Source organism: Python bivittatus, unplaced genomic scaffold, assembly GCF_059951505.1.
Source record: "Python bivittatus isolate LINGU-HERP-01145 unplaced genomic scaffold, Pbiv_v1 ctg000480_np1212, whole genome shotgun sequence".
Classification (NCBI taxonomy): domain Eukaryota; kingdom Metazoa; phylum Chordata; class Lepidosauria; order Squamata; family Pythonidae; genus Python; species Python bivittatus.
The window spans coordinates 22,296,192-22,316,478 of record NW_028277075.1 but is presented as its reverse complement, the minus strand read 5'-3'; the positions used below and the strand labels follow the sequence as shown (position 1 = coordinate 22,316,478).

Here is a 20,287-nt window from a genome sequence, read left to right as displayed (position 1 = left end):
AGTAATATTGTCACTGACAAGGTTTGTTGAATTTGTACAGTTGATAGCTTGTAAGTAACAGGGCCTTCCTGTTGTTCTCTTGATAATAAATAGTGTTAATCTTAACTTCACTCCGTTGTTCTAGAACTTACAGTCATCATATCATCACACTTCATGTCTGGCTCATCCTCATCTTCACTCTTGTTATAAAATTTCCGGAAGAAATTGAATGCCACAACCGTGTAAAGATATACCACCACAGCCAAGAGTCCAACAGTTAACACGAGCTATATATTTGCAATACAAAATAAATGATGAATGGGTTTGTAGAGAAGAAACAACAATTAAGAACTGAAAATTTTGCATGCAGTATAAAAAAATTGATTTCCTCTAACTATGAGGCTGGAGTATTTGGAACATTATGTCATTCAAAAATTATTAAGACAACCAAGATTTGAGTTTACACTGCATTGGGCTGCTTAAACCAATCTACATACTTTTAAGTTTTTCCAACTGCTTCATAATTGTCTTTCAAATGTTCATATAGAATAGACCACCATTCCATTGAGTTTCTCCACACAACAGCCATATTTAGGCTTTCATAAATATCCTACCGCTTGCCTGAAAGGGGCTAACCAGCTGGAGCTAAACCATTGATTCAAAAGACCAAAAGCTTTCCATAAACTCCTCTATTTATGTGCCCCAGGGCTGAGGGAGCAGATGCTTCCAGAATCCTAGTAACAATATACAAAGGACATGTAGAACATTGTAAAATATTCTTCATTAAATAAGCATTCATTTGCAAAGCATTTATAATGCCCAGGAGTATGAACAAAGCATCTGTCTTTGAATCTTTAAAGCAGCTGCGTCTAGCAAAGGTTCTAGGGCTGCTGTACAAGTTGCTCCAAGCTGTTGCCCCATGATTATGCAGTAACTCTTTTGAATGCTTTGTACAAATAATCTAAATGAATGAGTTTGTATTTAATTCTGAAATTTATTTGTAATCCTTTAGCACACATAGGATATTTTAGTGCTTATACTAAATAGAACAGACAGCTGTGCTTATTGTATAGTGTCAGGAATACCTATTACTGTGCCAACCCAGAAACCTAGTTTATGAAAAGAAGAAGGGTCTGTATAGCTCTCCTGTGGAAAAGAATGGCTCTCATGTGTCTTTGGTTCATCAGATTTAATAATCTAACCATGTGGTGATGCATGGAACAATTGGTCTCTCTCCTCAACCTTCATGTGCCACGCAGTATAGTCATAAGAGAAGCTGTAGCCATGCTCGATTGAACACATTTATAAGCTTTGTCAAATGGATCTGTGAGATTTTATGAAGGAAAAGAAGGAATACACACATTTAAGGTAATTACTCTGGCCTTTGCCTCAGTGGTCACATTATGAAGAGGCAATGCCTTCTAGGTAGAAAAGGCAAATAGATTTATCTGAACAAACAAGACAAGGTAAATTCTGAACTGAGTTAAAGCTGATTCAGTGAATAATGCAAAATGATATACGATGGAATTAGATACTCCAAATACACATGTGTTTATGACAGGTTCCCTAGTGATATTCTGTCCAGTTAATTCCCTATGGTTCAGGATGATTGTGTCATTGTTTTGGTCAATTTATATGTACTCTCCTGGGTTAGCTAGTTGAGTAGTGACTTGGCAGATAGGAATTTCCACATCTTGAATGTTCCAGGAGTACAGTGGAAAAACAGATAATTAGGCACTGACCTCCACTACAGCATTATTCTAATTTCCAGGCTTTGCCTTTTTAAACAACAAAGTGGAATGATGCGGTAGTTTCATTAAAGGATCCTAGCACTGCTGCACTTTTAACCAGAGCTGCCAAATGGAAGCATTTTAGTGGTGCTGTCTCCTCTTTCTAATACAGAATGATAGAATTGGAGGGGGCAATTTAGGCAATTCAATCCAACTCCTTGCTCTGTGCAAGAATCCCAATTAAAGCATCCCCAGCAGATGTCTGAAAAACATACAGTAAAGGAGAGCCTGTCATCTTTCCGGGTAATTATTTCAATCTGAACCTATCTTCCTGTAACTTACAGTTATTTGTTCCATCTTCTGCACAATAGGTATTCTCTTCTGAAGCTAAAACATTCCTAATTCTTTCAGCTTCTTTCCATAATATATACATCCTTGATCATCCTTGTTGCCCTGTTCCAGTTTCTCTGAATCCTCTATGGGCACAATACTTAACGGGGGTGTGTGTGTGTGTGTTAACTTAGAATAAATGCTATCGTTAAGATAGATGTCCCTCATTCTATACTTTGATTTGAATTTGAATTTGATTTGATTTGAATTTGAATTTGATTTGATCTGTAACTTTAATTTATCTCTATTAAATTTCATTTCTATTTTCAATCCTTTCAACTGTTGCACCAATTTTCTGTCCCTCTCAGATTTGTTCAACTTTCTCTCTGCCTCCTAAAATCATAGAGTTGAAACGGCTATTTAGACCATGGAGTCCAATCCTTTGCTTAGTGCAGAAATTAAAATTAAATCAGCCCAAGCAAATGGCCCCACTGAACATGGGGAAGAGATGTCCAGGGAAGAGATGCCCACTTTGGTATGTAGTTCCACTGTCAAACTGCTTTTTTTGTTTAGAAGGGTTTTCTTTTTCCTAACGTTCAGTTATAATCTGCACTTGCCTTTTTTGCAGCAGCATCACACTGCTGTCATATTCAGTCTGCAATCAACTACTATTCCAAGATCTTCTTTGAAAATACTTCTACCAAGATAGGTAACTCATGATTTAATTTTTGCTTCCTAAGTGAAGTATTTCAGTTATCTCTGTTAAATTTCAATCTATTACTTGCAGACCATTTCTCCAGCCAAACCAGAATGTTTTCAAATTTATTTCTATCTTCTATGGTATAACTGTTTAACTCCCAGGGCAAATACCTATTAGCTTTCCACATTGGCTTACTCAGAGGCTTGCTTCCTGGAACTAGGCGGCCTTACATTACATTCAGAAGGAACTAGTCAACCAATCACTCACAATCAACTCTCAGGACACAGTCCTGGCCATCAGCAGTTCTTCAAGACATGATCTTTTCAGCCCCCACAACTCAGCACATAATCCTTCAGAAGACAATGCTTCTTTGTTCACTCTTCTCTCTTCCTGCTTGTGAACTCCTCAGAGTTAACAGCTCTTCCTGTTCACTCAAATGATTCCACCCAAGTCATTAAAATGTGGAAGATCCAGAACTGAATCTTATAATACTCCACTCAAAACTTGCTCTCAGCCGATGAGCATTAGTCTGATGAACTTTCAGTATGAGTTTCAAGCCAGCTATTTACCCACTTAATTGTCATGCCATGCAGCCTGCACAAAACTATCTTGCTAATCAGAAAGTCATAAAGTGCTTTTTCAAATGGTTTGCTGAAATCAAGACACATTATACCTACAGTATTCCCACAATATACTAAACAAGTTATCCAATCAACAAAGTAGGATAAGGTTAGTTATCAAGACTTTTGTCATGATAACTATGCTAGCTTCTTGGTAATTAACAAATGATTTTCAAGGCTCTTGTAAATCTTTCCTGGAAGATCAGGCTTAGCAGACTTAAATACCAAGCAGATGTCAGGAGAATATATATTCCCTATCCCTACTACTCCATGCCTCTTTGAAAAATCTGCCTCACATCTTCTTGGGTTAGTGGGAGATAGTAGATACCATCTGAACAGGTATGGCTCTTTTAAACTCACTGTCAACTCATTTCCCTTTTTATTGCTTCTTTCCTTTGGTATGAATTGTATTTATATTCAAATTTTGGGAGTCATCTCACCAGATCACCCTTTCAAGTTGCATTTGCCTTAAGAAGACACCAAAATTTGTTTGGTAGAGATCTTAAATACAGTTCTCAAGTCTATTAGATAGGTATGCTTTATTACAGCCAAAGACCAGCAGGTTAAAATACCTTATAGGGACAGTGCCCAGGTACATCTGATTGATTGATTATGTGCCATCAAATTGTTTTCAACTCCTAACGACCACATAGATAGATTTTCTCTAAGAGAATCTATCCCTAACCTGTTCTTTCATGTCACCCAACGGTGCACTAATTGTTTCTGTAACTGAGTCCATCCACCTTGCTGCTGGTCATCCTCTTCTTCTCTTTCCTTCTACCTTTCTCAGCATTAGAGAGTTGAGTCTTCGCATAATGTATCCCAAGTATGATCATTTGAGCCTGGTCATTTGTGCCTTGAGTGAGAATTCTGGGTTGATTTGTTCACTGATTGATCAGTTTGTTTTCTTGGATGCCCACAATATTCTCAGGAGTCTTCTCCAACACCAACATTCAAAAGTATCAATACTCTTCCTATCCTGCTTCTTTAAAGTCCAGGTTTTGCTTCCATACAGTGTCACAGGGAATACCATGGCTTTGCACAATTCTGATTTTTGTAGGTATAGACACATCACAGCATTTGAATATATTTTCCAAGGCCTTCATGGCTGCTCTACTCAGTGCTAGTCTGTGGCGTATTTCTTGACTGCTTTTTACTTTACTGTTAATGGTTGATCCCAAAAGGCAGAAGCCATCCACCACTTTGATATCTTCATTATCAATTCTAAGGCTGGTTGTTTTACCTGTTGTCATTAGTTTGGTCTTCTTTATATTTAATTTTAGTCTCATTTTTTTCACTGTGCTCTTTGACTTTTAGTACTAGGGCTTGCAGATCCTTTCCATTTTTAGCTATCAGGGTAGTGTCATTAGCATAGCACAGGTTATTGAAGTTTCTTCCTCCAATTTTAAAACCACACTGATCTTCCAATCCAGTTTCCCTTAATATATACAGTGGAACCTCGGTTTACGAACTTAATTCGTTCCGTGACTCTGGTCGCGACCCGAATTGGTTGCGACCCGAAGCAAATTTTCCCATAAGGTTCAATGTAATTACCGTTAATCCATTCTGGCATGGAGGACAGGGAGGCGGCTATTGCTTTCAGGGAGAGTCCCCCTCCCTACGACCACTTGTCAGGGGCGGAAAAATGGCTGCAGACCACGTGTCAGGGGCGGAAAAATGGCCGCGGACCACGTGTCAGGGGCGAGAAAATGGCCGCAGACCAGGTCACGGGAGGGAAAATGGCCGCGGATCCTGTTCGTAACCCAAGGCGGAGTTCGCCAACCAAAGCAAAATTTTGCGGCTGGAGCTGGTCATCACCCGAAAAGTTCGTGAACAGAAGCGTTCGTAACCCGAGGTTCCACTGTATTCTGCATATAGGTAGAATAAATAAGGGGAGAGTATGCAGCTTTGTCATACTCCTTTGCCAGCCTGGAGCCAGTCTGTTTCACCATGTTCTGTCTAAACTGTGGCTTCCTGACCTGTATATACATTTCTCATGAAAACAATGAGATATTCTGGGATTCCCATTTTTCTGAGCACTTTCCACAGTTGAGGTGATTGGTGCAATCAAAGGCTTTTCTATAATTGATGAAGCAGATACTGACTTCTTTTTTGTATTTGTTGGCTTTTTCAATTATCCAGCATGTATCGGCAATAATGTGTTCCTTGGCCTTTTCTGAAGCCAGCTTGAACATTTGGCATCTCTTTTTCCATGTAGGGCTCTAATCTAGTTGGTTGATCCTAAGCATTATTTTGCTAGCATGTGAAATTAAGGATATTTACAATAGTTTGCACACTGTTAAATCTCCTTTTTTTGGTACTGGAATGTAGATTGACCTCTTCCATTCAGTTGGTCACTGTATCATTCTCCAGATTTGCTGGCATAGCTTGGTTAGAACCCTGACTGATTTTTCTTCTGTTGCTTGCCATATTTCAGTGAGTATTCCATCAATTCCTGTAGCTTTCCAACTTAGTACTGACTGGCGTGCTGATCACACTTCATCTTCTAGTACTGGAGATTCTTGTAAACAAGGAATATCTTCTAAGGTATTTTGGATATCTCTGAAAGGTCCTCTGTTCTTCCTCAGTAGAATGTTGAGTACCATCTGACTTGAGAGGCCCATCATATGGCACTATATTGTCAATCATTTTGTATTTTCTATCCATGTGGTTTCCTTGGTGAAAATACAGGAGTGGTTTACCATTACCTTCTCCCATGAATTGATGCCTTTGCCATTGCCATTAAAATAATCATCTACCTCCAGCATCTTCCTATATCACTGCTGTCCAACATAGATGCCTTGGGTGACCCTGCTGGGAGTATGTACTCTTGGCATACACTCCCAATATTGTTTACTCATCCCTCCCAGGAACATCTCCCCCCCCCCCCATTACAATGAGACAGTACACTAGGACTTGCGGGGGGGCAGGTACAATAAAATACAAAATAAAATACAGTATAAAATAAGAACACCCACTAATATAGTTTTTTTTTAAAGGAATGAGAATTGAATACAATAATTAAAGAAAAGGATAGTCCACAAATTATACAGTAGGTTATTTTCCAATGAAGTCCACTTTTTCCTAATGGTGTTGTGCTACCCTCACTTTGCCTTTTTATCCTGCCTGAACCTTTTAATGCAGTAACTTCAAGCTTTTACCTTTCTGAAACTGATCTTTAAAAACAGTCTGGAAATGTCTTGCATGTTTTCGTTTTGCTAACTGCCCAAAAAAGAAGAAATGAGCACACTCAGACTTGGGACATCCAAGCCCTAGTCAAGGTACAAAGAAATGAAAGATGGAGGCCATTTCTGGCTCTCTAGAGTTGCTACAATCAAAATTTGGCTGATCACATACCAATCAGCTGATTATTTTACTGGCTTAAAAACTACTGAGAGCTAATAAATTGCACTAGGAATAGATTTAAATGCTGCTGCTTTGACAAACCATATGGAAGGGAAGGGAGGAAAAGTATATAAAATTAATAATATCCCACTCCTTCAAGGAGAGAGAAAAATACAATTCCTTAGCAAATTATGATTGCTGGGTTAAATAATTATAAATACAATGTGTGAAACCACATTTTATTTGATAAGAAAGTTTCCTTTTTTAATAAAAATCACAGAAACATGACTGAAGCAACAAAAAGAGTAGAAGTGAGAATAAAAAGATTTCTAATAACCTAGAAAGAAAAGAGATGCTGTTTCAGTTGTGGAAATTATTTTTGAATTTAATCACAAATTAAACATTTTAGACAGGCAGACTGGTGACTGATCTGTGATAGAGCAATAATTTCAAACATTCAGAAGTTTTGTACCAAAATACACAGTTCAGATATATTTCTATAATCATCATTGTCTAGCTAAGAAAGTTTTTACAATGGGCAGGCCGGGCTGGGATTTATAGATATACATTTTATATCACATATGGATTACATCTGCTCTGTGTTGATTTTAGCAAGCTCTATGATTGAACATGAATCTTCATCTAGAAGGAAGCTCTGAAAACATATCTTTTGAACAAATAACAATACAGACATTTCTAAACGATATAAATGTGAAATTTTGAAAATAGGTCTTATATAATGCAGAGAAAACTTAATTCAGCTAATTATGTAATCATGATTTGTGTGTATTTTATATTTATATATAATATGTATTTGTGTGTTGTTACCAATATTATTCATTTAATGAAAGAAACAATGCGTTAAGATACATAGCACATGAAGCTTTATGAAAAACCTGTTACTATTACTTTAAACTGCTAATGTCTGAATGTTTCTTTGTGCAAAAGTAACATTCTGCACAGTGAAACACAGCATAAATGGGCTAATCTTCAAAATTGGCATGCTATCTTTTTATAATCCATTAAAAAAGAAAGTACAATTCAGAATTTGGATTCTCCCCATTTGCTTTTTTAAATGATATAATCTGGGGACATAGAATCATTAGTGGCTGGTGATTTGTTCATAATCCTCACTCATTTGATCACTATGTACTTTTAAATTATAGCATTACAATTTTTCATCACACTTTAACAAATTTGGTCTTAATTCACAGCTAATTAAATGATATTTCAATTTTACTTATAGTAGCAAAATAACACATGTATTATATTATCAATTAACTAACCTGTTTGCCATTGTGAGTTACAGATGACAGAATGGTACGTAAAGTCTTAAATCCCATAGCTATATCGAGCAAATGAGCAGCAAAGAAGAAGTTGTTGTAGTGGCCAAGAATAGACATGGTTGTATACCAAGCTAAGTACAAGAAAGACTAAAGAAAACATTAAATGTCAGAAAGCCATTACTACTTTTCTCATCATATTACTCTTTCTTATTATTACATTTCATTTACAAAATACTTTTGTGCTACAATATTAAAATGTCTACAAAGGGGCTAAAACCTCAATGACCAAAAAATTGAATCCTTCTAGATTAGATTAATACCAAGGTATGTTTTTGCAACTGTTACGTAAACAGCAAACTGAAGACACAATACTATTGTGCAAGAGACAACTGTGCATTACACTCTTCTTAAGATATGCTAATAGGTATAGAGTACTTTGTGTAAATAGAAATGTAAACATGAACTAGTCCTTTTTCTCATGACAGGGTCTAGCAATAAGTCAAAAAGCCTTTCCAGATGTGAAGGAGTCTTGCTGCTCGTGGACATGCCCTCTGCCTATATCAGTGTTTCTCAATCTTGACAACTTTAAGATGGGTGGATTTCAACTGCTGTCTGGGGAATTCTGGGAGTTGGAGTCCACCCTTCTTAAAGTTGCCAAGGTTAAGAAACACTGGCCTACATCCTTGTCATATTTCTTCACCACTCATGTATTTTGTTTTTGCAGCCTTTATATATACATCAGGGTAAAGGGAAATAAGAATGTGAAAATACATATAATTGGCATTCTTGATGAAAAGATTGGCTGAATTGTTTAAAAAGTATACAAGGCTGCTTATTAAGACTACAAGATGTCACAGGCAAGAAAACATATCACATCATAAAGAAAACAATTATACAGAAGTATTTCTTAGCTAAACCATTACATAATATCACAGAATAAGAAATGCAATCAATTTAACACATACAAAATATTAAACAATTTTGCAAAGCTGTAATAGGTTGGCTATTGTAATGAATCAATAACTTGCTTGTCTTAGATTATTTATGACTGACTATTGTTCAGATAGTATTATGAGTAGCAGTAACACACTATCATCCTACCTTTTATTTCTGACTTTTCTACCATACTGAAAATAGTGCTCCTCCCCTCTTCTCAAAAAACATTTCCTTAATTGATATTACATTAATGGTTTAATTTCACTGCTTCTCTTACTAATTGATTTCAAGCATTTTCTTTACTTCCCTCTCATTTCCCTATTATCCATTTTAAAACAGGTGTTCGAAAAAGAATTGCATAGCATCTGTAAGGATGACCACTTTCATTTGGGTATTTATGCTTGTAGGCTTAAGTTCATATTAAAGTTGTGCATATTGTAAGAGAGAATGCATGAGTACAAGGCTTGTTTCCTTTGAAAATAATGAAGCAAAAGATTTTTTAAAAAATGAAAGTACTGTTAACTTACATTATCAGTGAAAACAACACCAAGCTTCCAGATTTGATATTTTGCATCGATAGAACTTAACCTAGTAATATACAAAATAATTTGAAATTAATCAAGATCTTTATTCATTCCCTAATTATAGTACAAGCTTTCTTCCTTTTGTTAGGCATTCTTGATAGTGCATCCACTGAAATATTTCAGAATTTTGTGGCGGTATACTGGGTATATTTTGAAGAAACACACATAGTAAATATTTCAGCAATGAAAATGACCTTTAGATGAATGTTAATGATATGTTTGGATAATGTAACATATATACTAAGAGAAATTTCAGTTCTCCAAGTTGTGGCCTTTTATGTAGTCAAGGAAACGTCATTCAGTATAATAGGAAAGTATCAGCAGACTTAAGGGAATCATCAGAATTTGCAGGAATATAGCCATTCTTCAATAAAGAACCTCAGAAGGGAAATTTCCAGAACAAGCCAATGAAGTCTGATTGTGACGGATGCTTATGGAAAGTTGGGAAATGGAAAACTGAGGAGGAGGAGAAATGGCATGTGTTTTCCTGAAAGAGGGCTTGACAGGAACACTGAGGAGAAGCACTTTGCCTGCAGTCCAATTTGTGCCTAATGGTGTGTTCCCTTATGCCTCCTCCAAACTGATGCTATATGTCAAAGTAATGAAGCTGAAAGAAGAAATCAGGTATCTTATTTGCTGGTTATATGCTATTATCTAAGATGATTGATCTCTCTAACTTACTTACAATAATATAAATGTTAAGTATAAGTACTTAGCTCCAGTGTTTATATAAGGAGAAAACATCTGTGTTCCCATTCACATACGATGGTTTTGTAATAATGTTGCAATGCATCAGGCCAGCTCTCTGCATTCCAGTAATATTATACTCCCATCTAGACTCTATCTCCCTAATCTTTCTCAGGGCAACTTTGGTTAAAAGGAATTGGATAGGGGTAATTGGTCATTATATATAGTGATATGCTACAAGTGACAATCCATAGGCAAAATGTTTAAGCTATATTGGGCAACCTGTGAGTGCTTTCTCTACAGGAAAGAATAACTGATTATCACTTATTGTGTTACATTATAAACTCAAAACAAAGATGCACAATTACCTAGCAGATTTTCTTTTAATAATTAAAGTTAAGCATATTCGCTGGTGGGATAAGGAATTAATTGATTGATTAATTATATTTGTAGATTGCCAACAATGGTCTCATAGCAATTTATGAAATCCATAAAAGCATAGTGTTAAAACGTTCCCTCCCCCAAAACAGACCATATTAAAAATACATACTTTAGTCCAAAGATCTAAGCTATAATGGCCATAACAGTATTGCTGTTTATACTCTGTTCTTATTAGGATGCCAAGATCTTGTGTTGACATCAACTCAACAAGATAACATAAATTGTTATGTCAGCACAAGACTCTCTGGACCATCCTTATTATGTACAAACACATATACATATAGGATTGGGTTGCTAAGACTTCAGTTTCAGATTTCCATCACAGGACAGTCCATGCACAACTATGCATATCAAAGTTCTCTGTTAGTTCTATTGTTTTATTAAATTTCAGTTTAAAGTTCAACAATACCATGAAACAAAAGATGCTTCATCTGGTTCAGTATGTTCCACCGGACTAAAATCCAGAGCACTTTTGTCCAGACCTAAGAGTTCTGCAATGCGCTCTGCTCCATATAAATCACCATATTTGTTGATTACCTTCAAGAAAAAAATATGAAATATCATCTGTTTTAATTCAACCAGTTCTCACTGAGTTTTTAAAAACCATTGCATTAAAAAGTTTATACTCCTACAACAAGGATAGCTCCCTCACACAAAGGAGGGGAAACATTTAAGATATGAGGAAGCATAAAAAACATGATCTGAAAGCATATTATGTATCTCTCCTGAACTAATTAATTCCATTTATGGTTTATTAGTTATTCCATGTTTCATTCAGTTGATAAACTTTTTGGGGGGGACCATCTGTTGCTGAGGGCTGAGAAGAAATCCAGACCCAGTTTGAAAAAGAGAACAGAGGAGGAACTTCCTATTGCCAGTCCTGGTCTCCAGAACCAATTTCATGTCTCTTCTGTGCTCCACAATACCCACTATACTAGGTAGGGCACTGGCATCCTAAGACAAATTTCTAGTCTTGCTGCATGGCATAGGGCCTGGTTACTTGAGGAACCGCCTGCCTCCCATAGTATCTGCCTGGCCAATTCGATCTGGCAGGGGTGGCGCACTCCAGGTTCCATTGATTAAACAATGCCATCTATCTGGACCCCGGAAGTGGTCCTTCTCTGTAGTAGCAACTGCCCTCTGGAATGAGGTTCCCCCCAAATTGAAACGGCTCCCACCTTACTGGTACTTTGAAGAGCCTTAAAGAGCTGGCTCTTCTCCCAGGCCTTTGGCAAGGATGACTAATGCCCCTTTCTTCCTTTTGTTCCCCTCCAGGTTTGTTTTCTTTGCCATCACTGTTCTTTTGTCTTGTGCTGTTTTTGTCTCTTTTGTATTTTCTTTTTTTCTTTTTTCTTTTCTTTTCTTTTTTTTTGCTCTTAAATATTATTAACAATTGTAAACAATTGTAAAGTCACTGGGAGTCAGGCAGCATATACATTTAATAAATTATTATGGTTGCTCGCACAGTCAGCCAGATGTTTAGAGTGGATTGGGCATTTTTATCCACCTATCGTGTCCTTCCCAAGGACCTGGGATAGGCGGATGTTGTTGTGGTTAAAGGCATCATTGCAGGATATAAGCTGTTCCAAGTAAAGTTGCCTTTTGCAATTGACTGGTGGTGATTTTGTCAATGCCGATGGTCTTCAAGTGGTGCTCCAGATGTTTTGGGATTGCACCCAAGGTGCCTATTATTATTGGTACTATCTTTGCTTTCTTTTGCCACAGTCGTTCTACTTTTATTTTGTGATTTTCTCCAGTTCTTTCTCTTCTATTCTGCTGTCTCCATGTATTGCAATGTCCACTATCCAGACTTTTTTGTCTTTCTTATCAACAATTATTATTATTGTTGTTATTGTTGCTGCTGCTGCTATCAGCTGCAAGGACAATGCTGAGATGTTGGTGTTCCTCTTGCCAGACAGTAATCTGAAATAAATGTTAAGCCTTCTTTTTGAAATACTTTTGAAGCAAAAAAGATTGAAAGTGGGCAAAACTTCTCCCCAGCGAGAGCACCAAACATAGCATCATTTACATAGTCCTACCTATAAACAAATCACCTTTGAGAGGAGTATGGAGAGAAAGTCTTCTAGTCTTTTGAGCTTATACTGTATGTTCCTTATGCTCTGCAGTAACATCTTTTAATAATTTGGACTAATCCAATCTATGCTTATTATTTTCACATAGACAAACATGGGTTACTATATTTTATTTAATATTTCTATTTTGGAAAAAAAAATCTTAAAAGATATATAAGAAACCTACCTTTCGTTTTACAAACTTGTCCCAATAATTATTAGGAAAAGATCTGTATAGACACAAAATAAGTATTCACATTCAATTAGACCAAACAAAATATACCCCCCCCACACACACACACAAAACCACAAAAAAACAACCCAACCCTCACCAAAAGTGCTTTATTTGCCTTGGTGTTTTATTATTTTAGTTTATATTATATAGATATTATGTTCACCCAAACTTTTAGAGTAAAGTTTCCTTCATAGTGTATCAGACAGGGCAAAAAAGCCCAAGAGAATGATGGCATCATAGGAACAATTTATTTTCTGTGCTTCCTCTATTTCCTCTATTTCTTTTTACCATTTCCCCTCTCTGTGGCCACAAACACTTCCTCCCTCCCTCTCTCTCTCTCTCTCTCTCTCTCTCAAAATAATTCTCAATGTATCCAAAGAAGTAGATGCTAGTCTATAAAAGTATATATGGCTAAAAATAGTTATTCTTTAAATTGATACTTGATTGTATATGTTTTTTTGTCTCTGAAGAAATAGAATTCACATTAAATTTAGATTTTTTTTTCTTCAGTGGTTTTCTCATTATTCATCAACTTTTATCGAGACAGTGATACTGGCTTTATTTTTAAAAAATTATCCTATAGATGATAAGCATTTTTAGTATTAATAGTAAAATATTAATTAGTAATATCTACAGTCATTGATAAAAAATTAAGTACTTTTTGTCTCAAACATAATATTTAATCCTTTGACATATTACTTTCATTGCATTCATTTAAATTTAATTTCATTCACAAGTTTGTGTTCATACAGAGAAAGGGTGTTTTTGCAGTGAAGACTGCATATAGTGTAAACCACTATTTGTGTACATTTCATTCTGAATAAGACTTTCCTAAAACACAATGCTAAGAGAATATTAAATGATCCTAAAATTTAAGATAAATATACAGTATGTGACTGTGTGAATGGCAAATGCTGCTTCCAGCACTGTTTATAGGAGTAGTGAAATTCATCTGCATTTAAGGAAGCAGCAGAAAAAGAGACGAAAACAAAGGACTGCTGACTAGTAATGCTAATTCTATTTTCTTATGCTGGCAAACTTTTGTAACAGGGGCTCTGTGAGACTAGGCTGAAGCTGCCATAACCTAAAGATGAAGCAGGTACGTAAACAGAGAGGACAAAAGCCAGGAAACTTGTCTATGAGATCCCTTCGGGGAGGTAGATAAGAAGGAAGCAAGTTGTTAAGGAAACAAAGGACCTGAACCAGATAAAAGAAGTTGGGCCTAAGCACATGGAAACCCTCACCCCAATCCCATCAACTTGTAAATAAACAGAGCAAGGACTTCTGGGGATAAAAGGGGCCCCAAAGCCTGCCCACTCTGAGTCATCTGAGTCTTCTGAGTCATCTGAGTCATCTTTGGATCCAGACTTGGCGGCTTCCCTCCCTCTAGCTAGTGCCTGGCAGCCTAGTTGGGAAGGATGTGGGTAAGTGTGGATGAGCGCGCGCGTGTGTGTGAGAAAGAGCAAATATATCTTGCAACCACTAAAGTTTTGCTATTACTTTAAATTCACTGGGTCTCCATGTATTACAAAGAACCTCTTGTGCCACAGAGTTCAGTTGGAAGTGATTTGTGTGTATCCCTAATTATTTCTTGGCTGTTGACCAGGGCTGTGTCTCTTGTCTGCTCTAGCTGCACCTATCTGGAAAACCCAGGTAGAAAGCAAGGGCGGCTGACATCCTGACATCCGCGTGCCTCAACAGGCTGTGAGTGTGTGAGTGAGTGACCATAAGCCGAACCTGGGAGCAATGTATGTAATAGCTCCTGAGGTTGGATCTTCTCTGAGACTTCTCTAAACTTGGAGGAGAAATACTAATCTAGTCTAATTCCCAAGGTCAAGTTTGCATTCCTTCATAAGCTATAAATAATATACAACAGGCTTTACTATTCAATATACAACAAGTAGTTAAATGAAAATTAGACCAAGAAACTCCTACTCATCTCTTAAAAAGCTCTACAAAACCAAGAAGAGTGTCAGACTTCTCTCTGAAAATGCTAGAAGCTCGAAGGCAGCAATTAAAGGATACAACTGTCTGAACTAAAGAAAAACTAACCAACTAAAGAGGCCATTAAAAAGAAATCCTGCAGTGCTCAAGTATAAAATGGCCCAGCCCCTTGAGCCATGCAGGCAGGAGAAAAAGGAAGAAGAATTGAATCTTGTTTCTATTATAAATAGGGCTTTCCATTTTACACTTTGGGGCAGGAGACAGGCCTCCATCTATGCATTGAAACTAACAGACCAGTGTGGTCTCAGCTGTTTGCTTCAGATCTTGCCAGACCCAGCCCTCACAAAGAGTGGGTGAGCTGCCTGCTTAAGAAGAGTTTTGACTGGAATCTCATGAACATTTCTCTGGCTCTTCCATCTCATCCTAGTGACTCTGGGTTCCTTCTCTAGTCAGCCAGCCAAGTGAGGAGCATCATATTTTCCAGGTGGACAAAAATAAAAGCATGTATTTCACATTCTTGCTTCCTGACTATTATGGATAACAATAATAACAATTACTACCAAAACACAATATAGAAGAGATATCACTGTTGCATCTAATGAGCATATAAAGTTATCTTGTAAGATATCAGACAAGTGGTATCCTGTGCTCTCTGGGAAGCAGAATTCTGTCAAGCAACTTGGCACACCCCATGTTGCTACACAAAAATTTTATACAAAATATATAGAAAGATGGCCAGTGGTTATATCAACAACAAGTGTAATTTGTACCATATCATATATAAAATATCATAATTTTACTTTGGGTACACTGTCAAAGCAAGCCTTAGTTAAATCCTATTGGAATTCTTCAGTATGCAATGTGTCACTTACGGCGTGTTTATGACTAAACGATCCCACTGTCCTTTAATATCATCTTCAGATGGTTGTTCAGTGATGTATAGACCATCAAATTCTAGCTTCCTAGCAATGTCTTTTTCACGTTTGAATACAACCAGGGGAACCTTTTGGGAAAGATATTTTAATGTAGTAAAGTACAAAATGAAGTATTTTAATGATCTAAATTCTTGAAATGAAGGCAAATATTTTAAAATGTCTTGGAGATAACTCTGAACTTTTACAGAATTACTGAGATTCACTTAAAATAACCTGATTTTAAAAACATTATGGATAAAGTGAGTATTATAGGTTAATGGATAACAAATAGGATAATTTATTCACAAAGCAGTGTTACAATTGTAACTGACCATATATAGAACCGTCTGATAATCAATATTATATAAGTATGATATGCTATTTGATTTGGAAATTGAATTGGATCCAGGATTAGTGAAATGTATCTATTCATTAATAGGCCTTAAATTTATAATGAGTATATTTGGATCTGTTTGTAACATAATAAAACAATAGCAGAAGGACCTTTTATTTAGCATTAAATGTATAATTAAATAAAAGTACATAAGGTATATAAAAGATGAAATGTGAGTTGAGACTTGCATGCTTTTTTTCAGTGCTATAGAGTCTTTAATGTGAACTGGAATCTACACATATAAAGATCTATGTATGTTAATAAGATGCCATCAAGTCAGGCCTCTGCCTTCTGATTACATAAAGAAATGCTTGTAATTGTTCCCAGAACTCTGCAGCTCTTCTAAGAACATTCCAGTAATTTACTTGGCCCCATCCATCCACCTCTTCTATTGTCTTTGTTTACTTTCACTTCCCAAGCACAGTATTTTTAGAAATGCATCATTTGTTTGAATCACATACTCAGATATATGAGTTTTTGTTTGCTAATAATCACTTAAAGGAAGCAATCCATTTTTATTTGCTCCAGCCTTTAGATTTATCAGTGCTATTTGCAGTCCATGGTACTTTTAGTAACCATCTCCAAATCCATAATTTGAGGGCCTTTTTTCTCTCTCAATCTTTCTCAATGTTCACATTGTCATAGCCTGTCAATGTGATATTATTATTGTTGTTGTTGTTGTTGTTATATTGATTTGGTTAGATTGTCTTCAGATTCCATTGTTGTATTATTTTGTAATTTTTTGATGTTTTCTTTTGTTCTTTTGTTCATTGCCCAGAGCTGCCACTCATGAGATGACTGGCTACATAAATCAGTATTGATTGATTATGTGTCATCAAGCTGGTGTCAACTTTTAGTGACCACATAGATTTTGTCCAGGAATAAATCAATATAATAAGTAAATAGCTGTATATTACCGGGGAGAGTCTATCACTTCCACTATTCCGATACATGTCTTGTTCTCTCCATTATCCTTCTTATGTTAGTTGCTTGATCTCATGCCCTACTGCCTTTTCTACATGTTCATTTGGCATTTTTCTCTCCATGTATGGCACTATCTTAAGCAAAATGTTGCTTGTATGATAAATTAGTGCTTTGTTTAGCAATTTGCACATTCTCTTCAATCTCTCTTCTTCAGTATACTTTTTTTTTTTTTAAGTATTAGCTGTGCCTGGGCAGGAAGAAATATAAAGAACTTGCTTTTCCAGATGACTCTTGCTTTAGTAACAAGGTATAACTTAAGTCTAATTTGACTGGCACTGTTCCTTGTCTTGACTCCTGGTTTGTTTTCCAATCCTATCTTCTAATGTATGTTTGGGTCCTGATAGCTGTTTGAATTTAGTTCTTGCTACCTAAGTTTCAGCTGTTGCCCATGACTGTCCCATACACCACCATTATTTAAATAACAGAATCTACCTATGCTTCAATATATCTTGTATTTGTGATTTTGCTGATTTGGTCTCTGGTCCTGTCCCCTAATTTTCTTTCTGATCCTCATTGTTCTTCAGTCCTGGATCTCACTTCATAGCTTCTGAGTTTGGGGTCTCTGGGATGCTTTTAAGGATGGGATGGGAGAAGTTTGCCTCTCAGAAGTTTTCCATTCCCATTCTTATTCTCACAGTTCCAAAAAGAAAAGGGTTAGCAAAAAAATAAAATAAAAATCAGCCCTTCTCATTGTACCACATCAGTATATGGCCTCCTGCAACCATCTGGAAGGCTAGGAAACATAGTTATGCCAAACTTTCTAATACTGTCCAGCCCATCAATAAATAGTAGCCAAATGACACTATATGAAATGAGGAGTGTGTCTTTATATAATAATAATATGACAAGAAAGTGACTTGTATTAAATAAATAAAGATAAAGGAAATGACTAACCTTTAAACAATAGTATCCAATTACACAGAGGAAAGAAATGATAGTATGAATAACAGCTAGTGCCCTGAGTGTTGGTGCCATATAGCCCGTGCTCTCTTGTAAGACAAAGAATACTATTCCTTCTTCATCCTCATCTTCATCTAAAGATTGCCATAGATCAGAGTCTTCTTCCATTTCTTCAAATGGTTCTTCTGTCACCTGTTATTCATGTCAACACACATACACATATACTTCTTATAGATATAAAATAGCAAACTCCCACATAATGCTTCTCAGAGCCATCAAAATATGTAAGATACTGCTTTAAATACAACATAAATTATTCAAATATGTACATGGAAGCCATTGCATAAACTATATTGATTTAGCCTAGCTAGATTTAAAAAAATGATACAACTGAGGTATTAGATGTGGGAGAATCTGAAATGAGTAGATTAGGGTGATAGCAGTTCGAATGGCTTAGTATGAGTCTTCTTATTGCAAAGATACTATATTGTTGTATTGATTGGTGGGTGAAAATTTAAAATATTACTACTGTCTTAAGGAAAACAACAAGGTGACAATAGAATTGTCCTGTTTTACCACACTGTAAGTACTGTAACAAAAATAGTATGTATGAAGCATTTTGAATACTCTAAATTGCAAAACGCTATTATTGAAGCATAAAGTACCAGAATGGAAAACAATAGTAACTGAGAAATCAATATGTAACCAAGATTTTTCACCCTTTGAAGATTTAATTGAATTAGTAACTTATTTGGTTGGATATAGCAGTAGACTCTACTTTCCATGCTTTTTGAAGGACACTTCAGAACAGCTTATAAATTGGTGTTGGATAGAAGAGAGAAATCGAGAAAAATATTACCAGTTGCTCTTCAGCTTCTCCTGAAGCCAAATTGCAGACAGAAGGAATTATTTATGGATGGATGTGTTTCGAATATAACACTATTCAGTGTATTATGCTAGTACTTATTTTCATTAGCTAATTTAGTTATGCTAATACTTATCTAAGATTTTTAATATTGTAAATATCTCTCTGAAAATTAAGATACCATGCATAGAATGGATATATTTACATTACCTTGTAAAAGAGTAGAATAAAATTGATAGCAAAGGCAACAAAAAGTGCGAGAAATCTTAAATTGTAAAAATTTCTAGCCAAATAGTGCTGGAGGAAAAAAAAGAAAAGAATGTAATTAGTTCGTAAAGCAAGGATCAGAACAAAAATGTTATGATAAGGAAATCTATATAATCCTTCAAACTGCAAATCATAACAACTTTGTTTATTTGCTATAATTACTATACTGCTTAAATTAAACCAATTATATTAACATCAATTATGTTTCATATCAAATTTTGCTTTCCATTTTCAATCTCTATTACAAAAGGCCACAGAGTGTCCAGTTGTTATTTTAAGTTTAAAATGCTATCATATAAAAGAGATTCAACATACCAAGACCTTTGTCTGATAGATCTCCAATACTTTAAAAAAATTAGCCATAACTGCATCTGGTTTCTCTAACTTCTGTCCGTGTCGTTTTCTTTTCCTAGGTTCTTCAACATCAAAATATTCAGAATATACATCATCCTTTATTTTATCATGCTTTTCACCATCCTCCATACTATAGGAAATGACATGTTATAAATTAGATTTTTACATTGCCCAGATGTAAACTGTGGGAATTCAGACATTACACAGAGTTAATTAAAAGGTAAACATTAAAGACAGATGAATTTGAAGATGTGCATCTTTCAATATAAATACATGCATTTCTGTAATCCCAAAGCAAGCATTTTATATACAAATGGTAATGAATGCATGTATTCAACATTTTCTTTGTTTAATCCTTTCAACTGGCAAGACAAACAAAATTTAGAGAACTACAAAAACTGGAGAATAATTACATTTTGATTGCATATTATGTGGGAAATACAAATTAGTAGGATAAGATTGGCCAATATCAGTTTTTAATTGCCAATTTTTTCTGTATTAGGACACTTATCCCATTAAAATTTCCAATCAGATGTTTGTTGTGCATGAAGGTGCCTTCTAATAAGTTCCCATGGTCTACATGTTGCCGTTGCATGTACATTTCTCTGGGCTAATGCTTCATAAACAATAGCTTAACAGATGATAGCATTGAAATATGCAACAGTAACGAACAAATGTATAATCATTTCTCACACTAAAATGGAAACTGATCGTATTTTA

General features: G+C 35.8%; 1 protein-coding gene across 1 annotated transcript in view; it reads right to left on the bottom strand.

Annotated features, from left to right (window-relative positions):
- The window catches only part of RYR3 (ryanodine receptor 3), a 256,028-nt gene that overhangs the window by 8,180 nt on the left and 227,561 nt on the right, over positions 1–20,287 (bottom strand). Inside the window, exons 91-99 of the mRNA XM_088145058.1 lie at positions 19,529–19,697; positions 19,157–19,243; positions 18,076–18,273; positions 15,762–15,892; positions 12,898–12,940; positions 11,048–11,175; positions 9,454–9,514; positions 7,991–8,137; positions 132–266 (exon numbers count right to left, since the gene is read on the bottom strand). Of these exons, the coding sequence (XP_088001184.1) occupies positions 132–266; positions 7,991–8,137; positions 9,454–9,514; positions 11,048–11,175; positions 12,898–12,940; positions 15,762–15,892; positions 18,076–18,273; positions 19,157–19,243; positions 19,529–19,697 (1,099 nt within the window). The remainder of the gene's footprint in view (positions 1–131; positions 267–7,990; positions 8,138–9,453; positions 9,515–11,047; positions 11,176–12,897; positions 12,941–15,761; positions 15,893–18,075; positions 18,274–19,156; positions 19,244–19,528; positions 19,698–20,287) is intronic.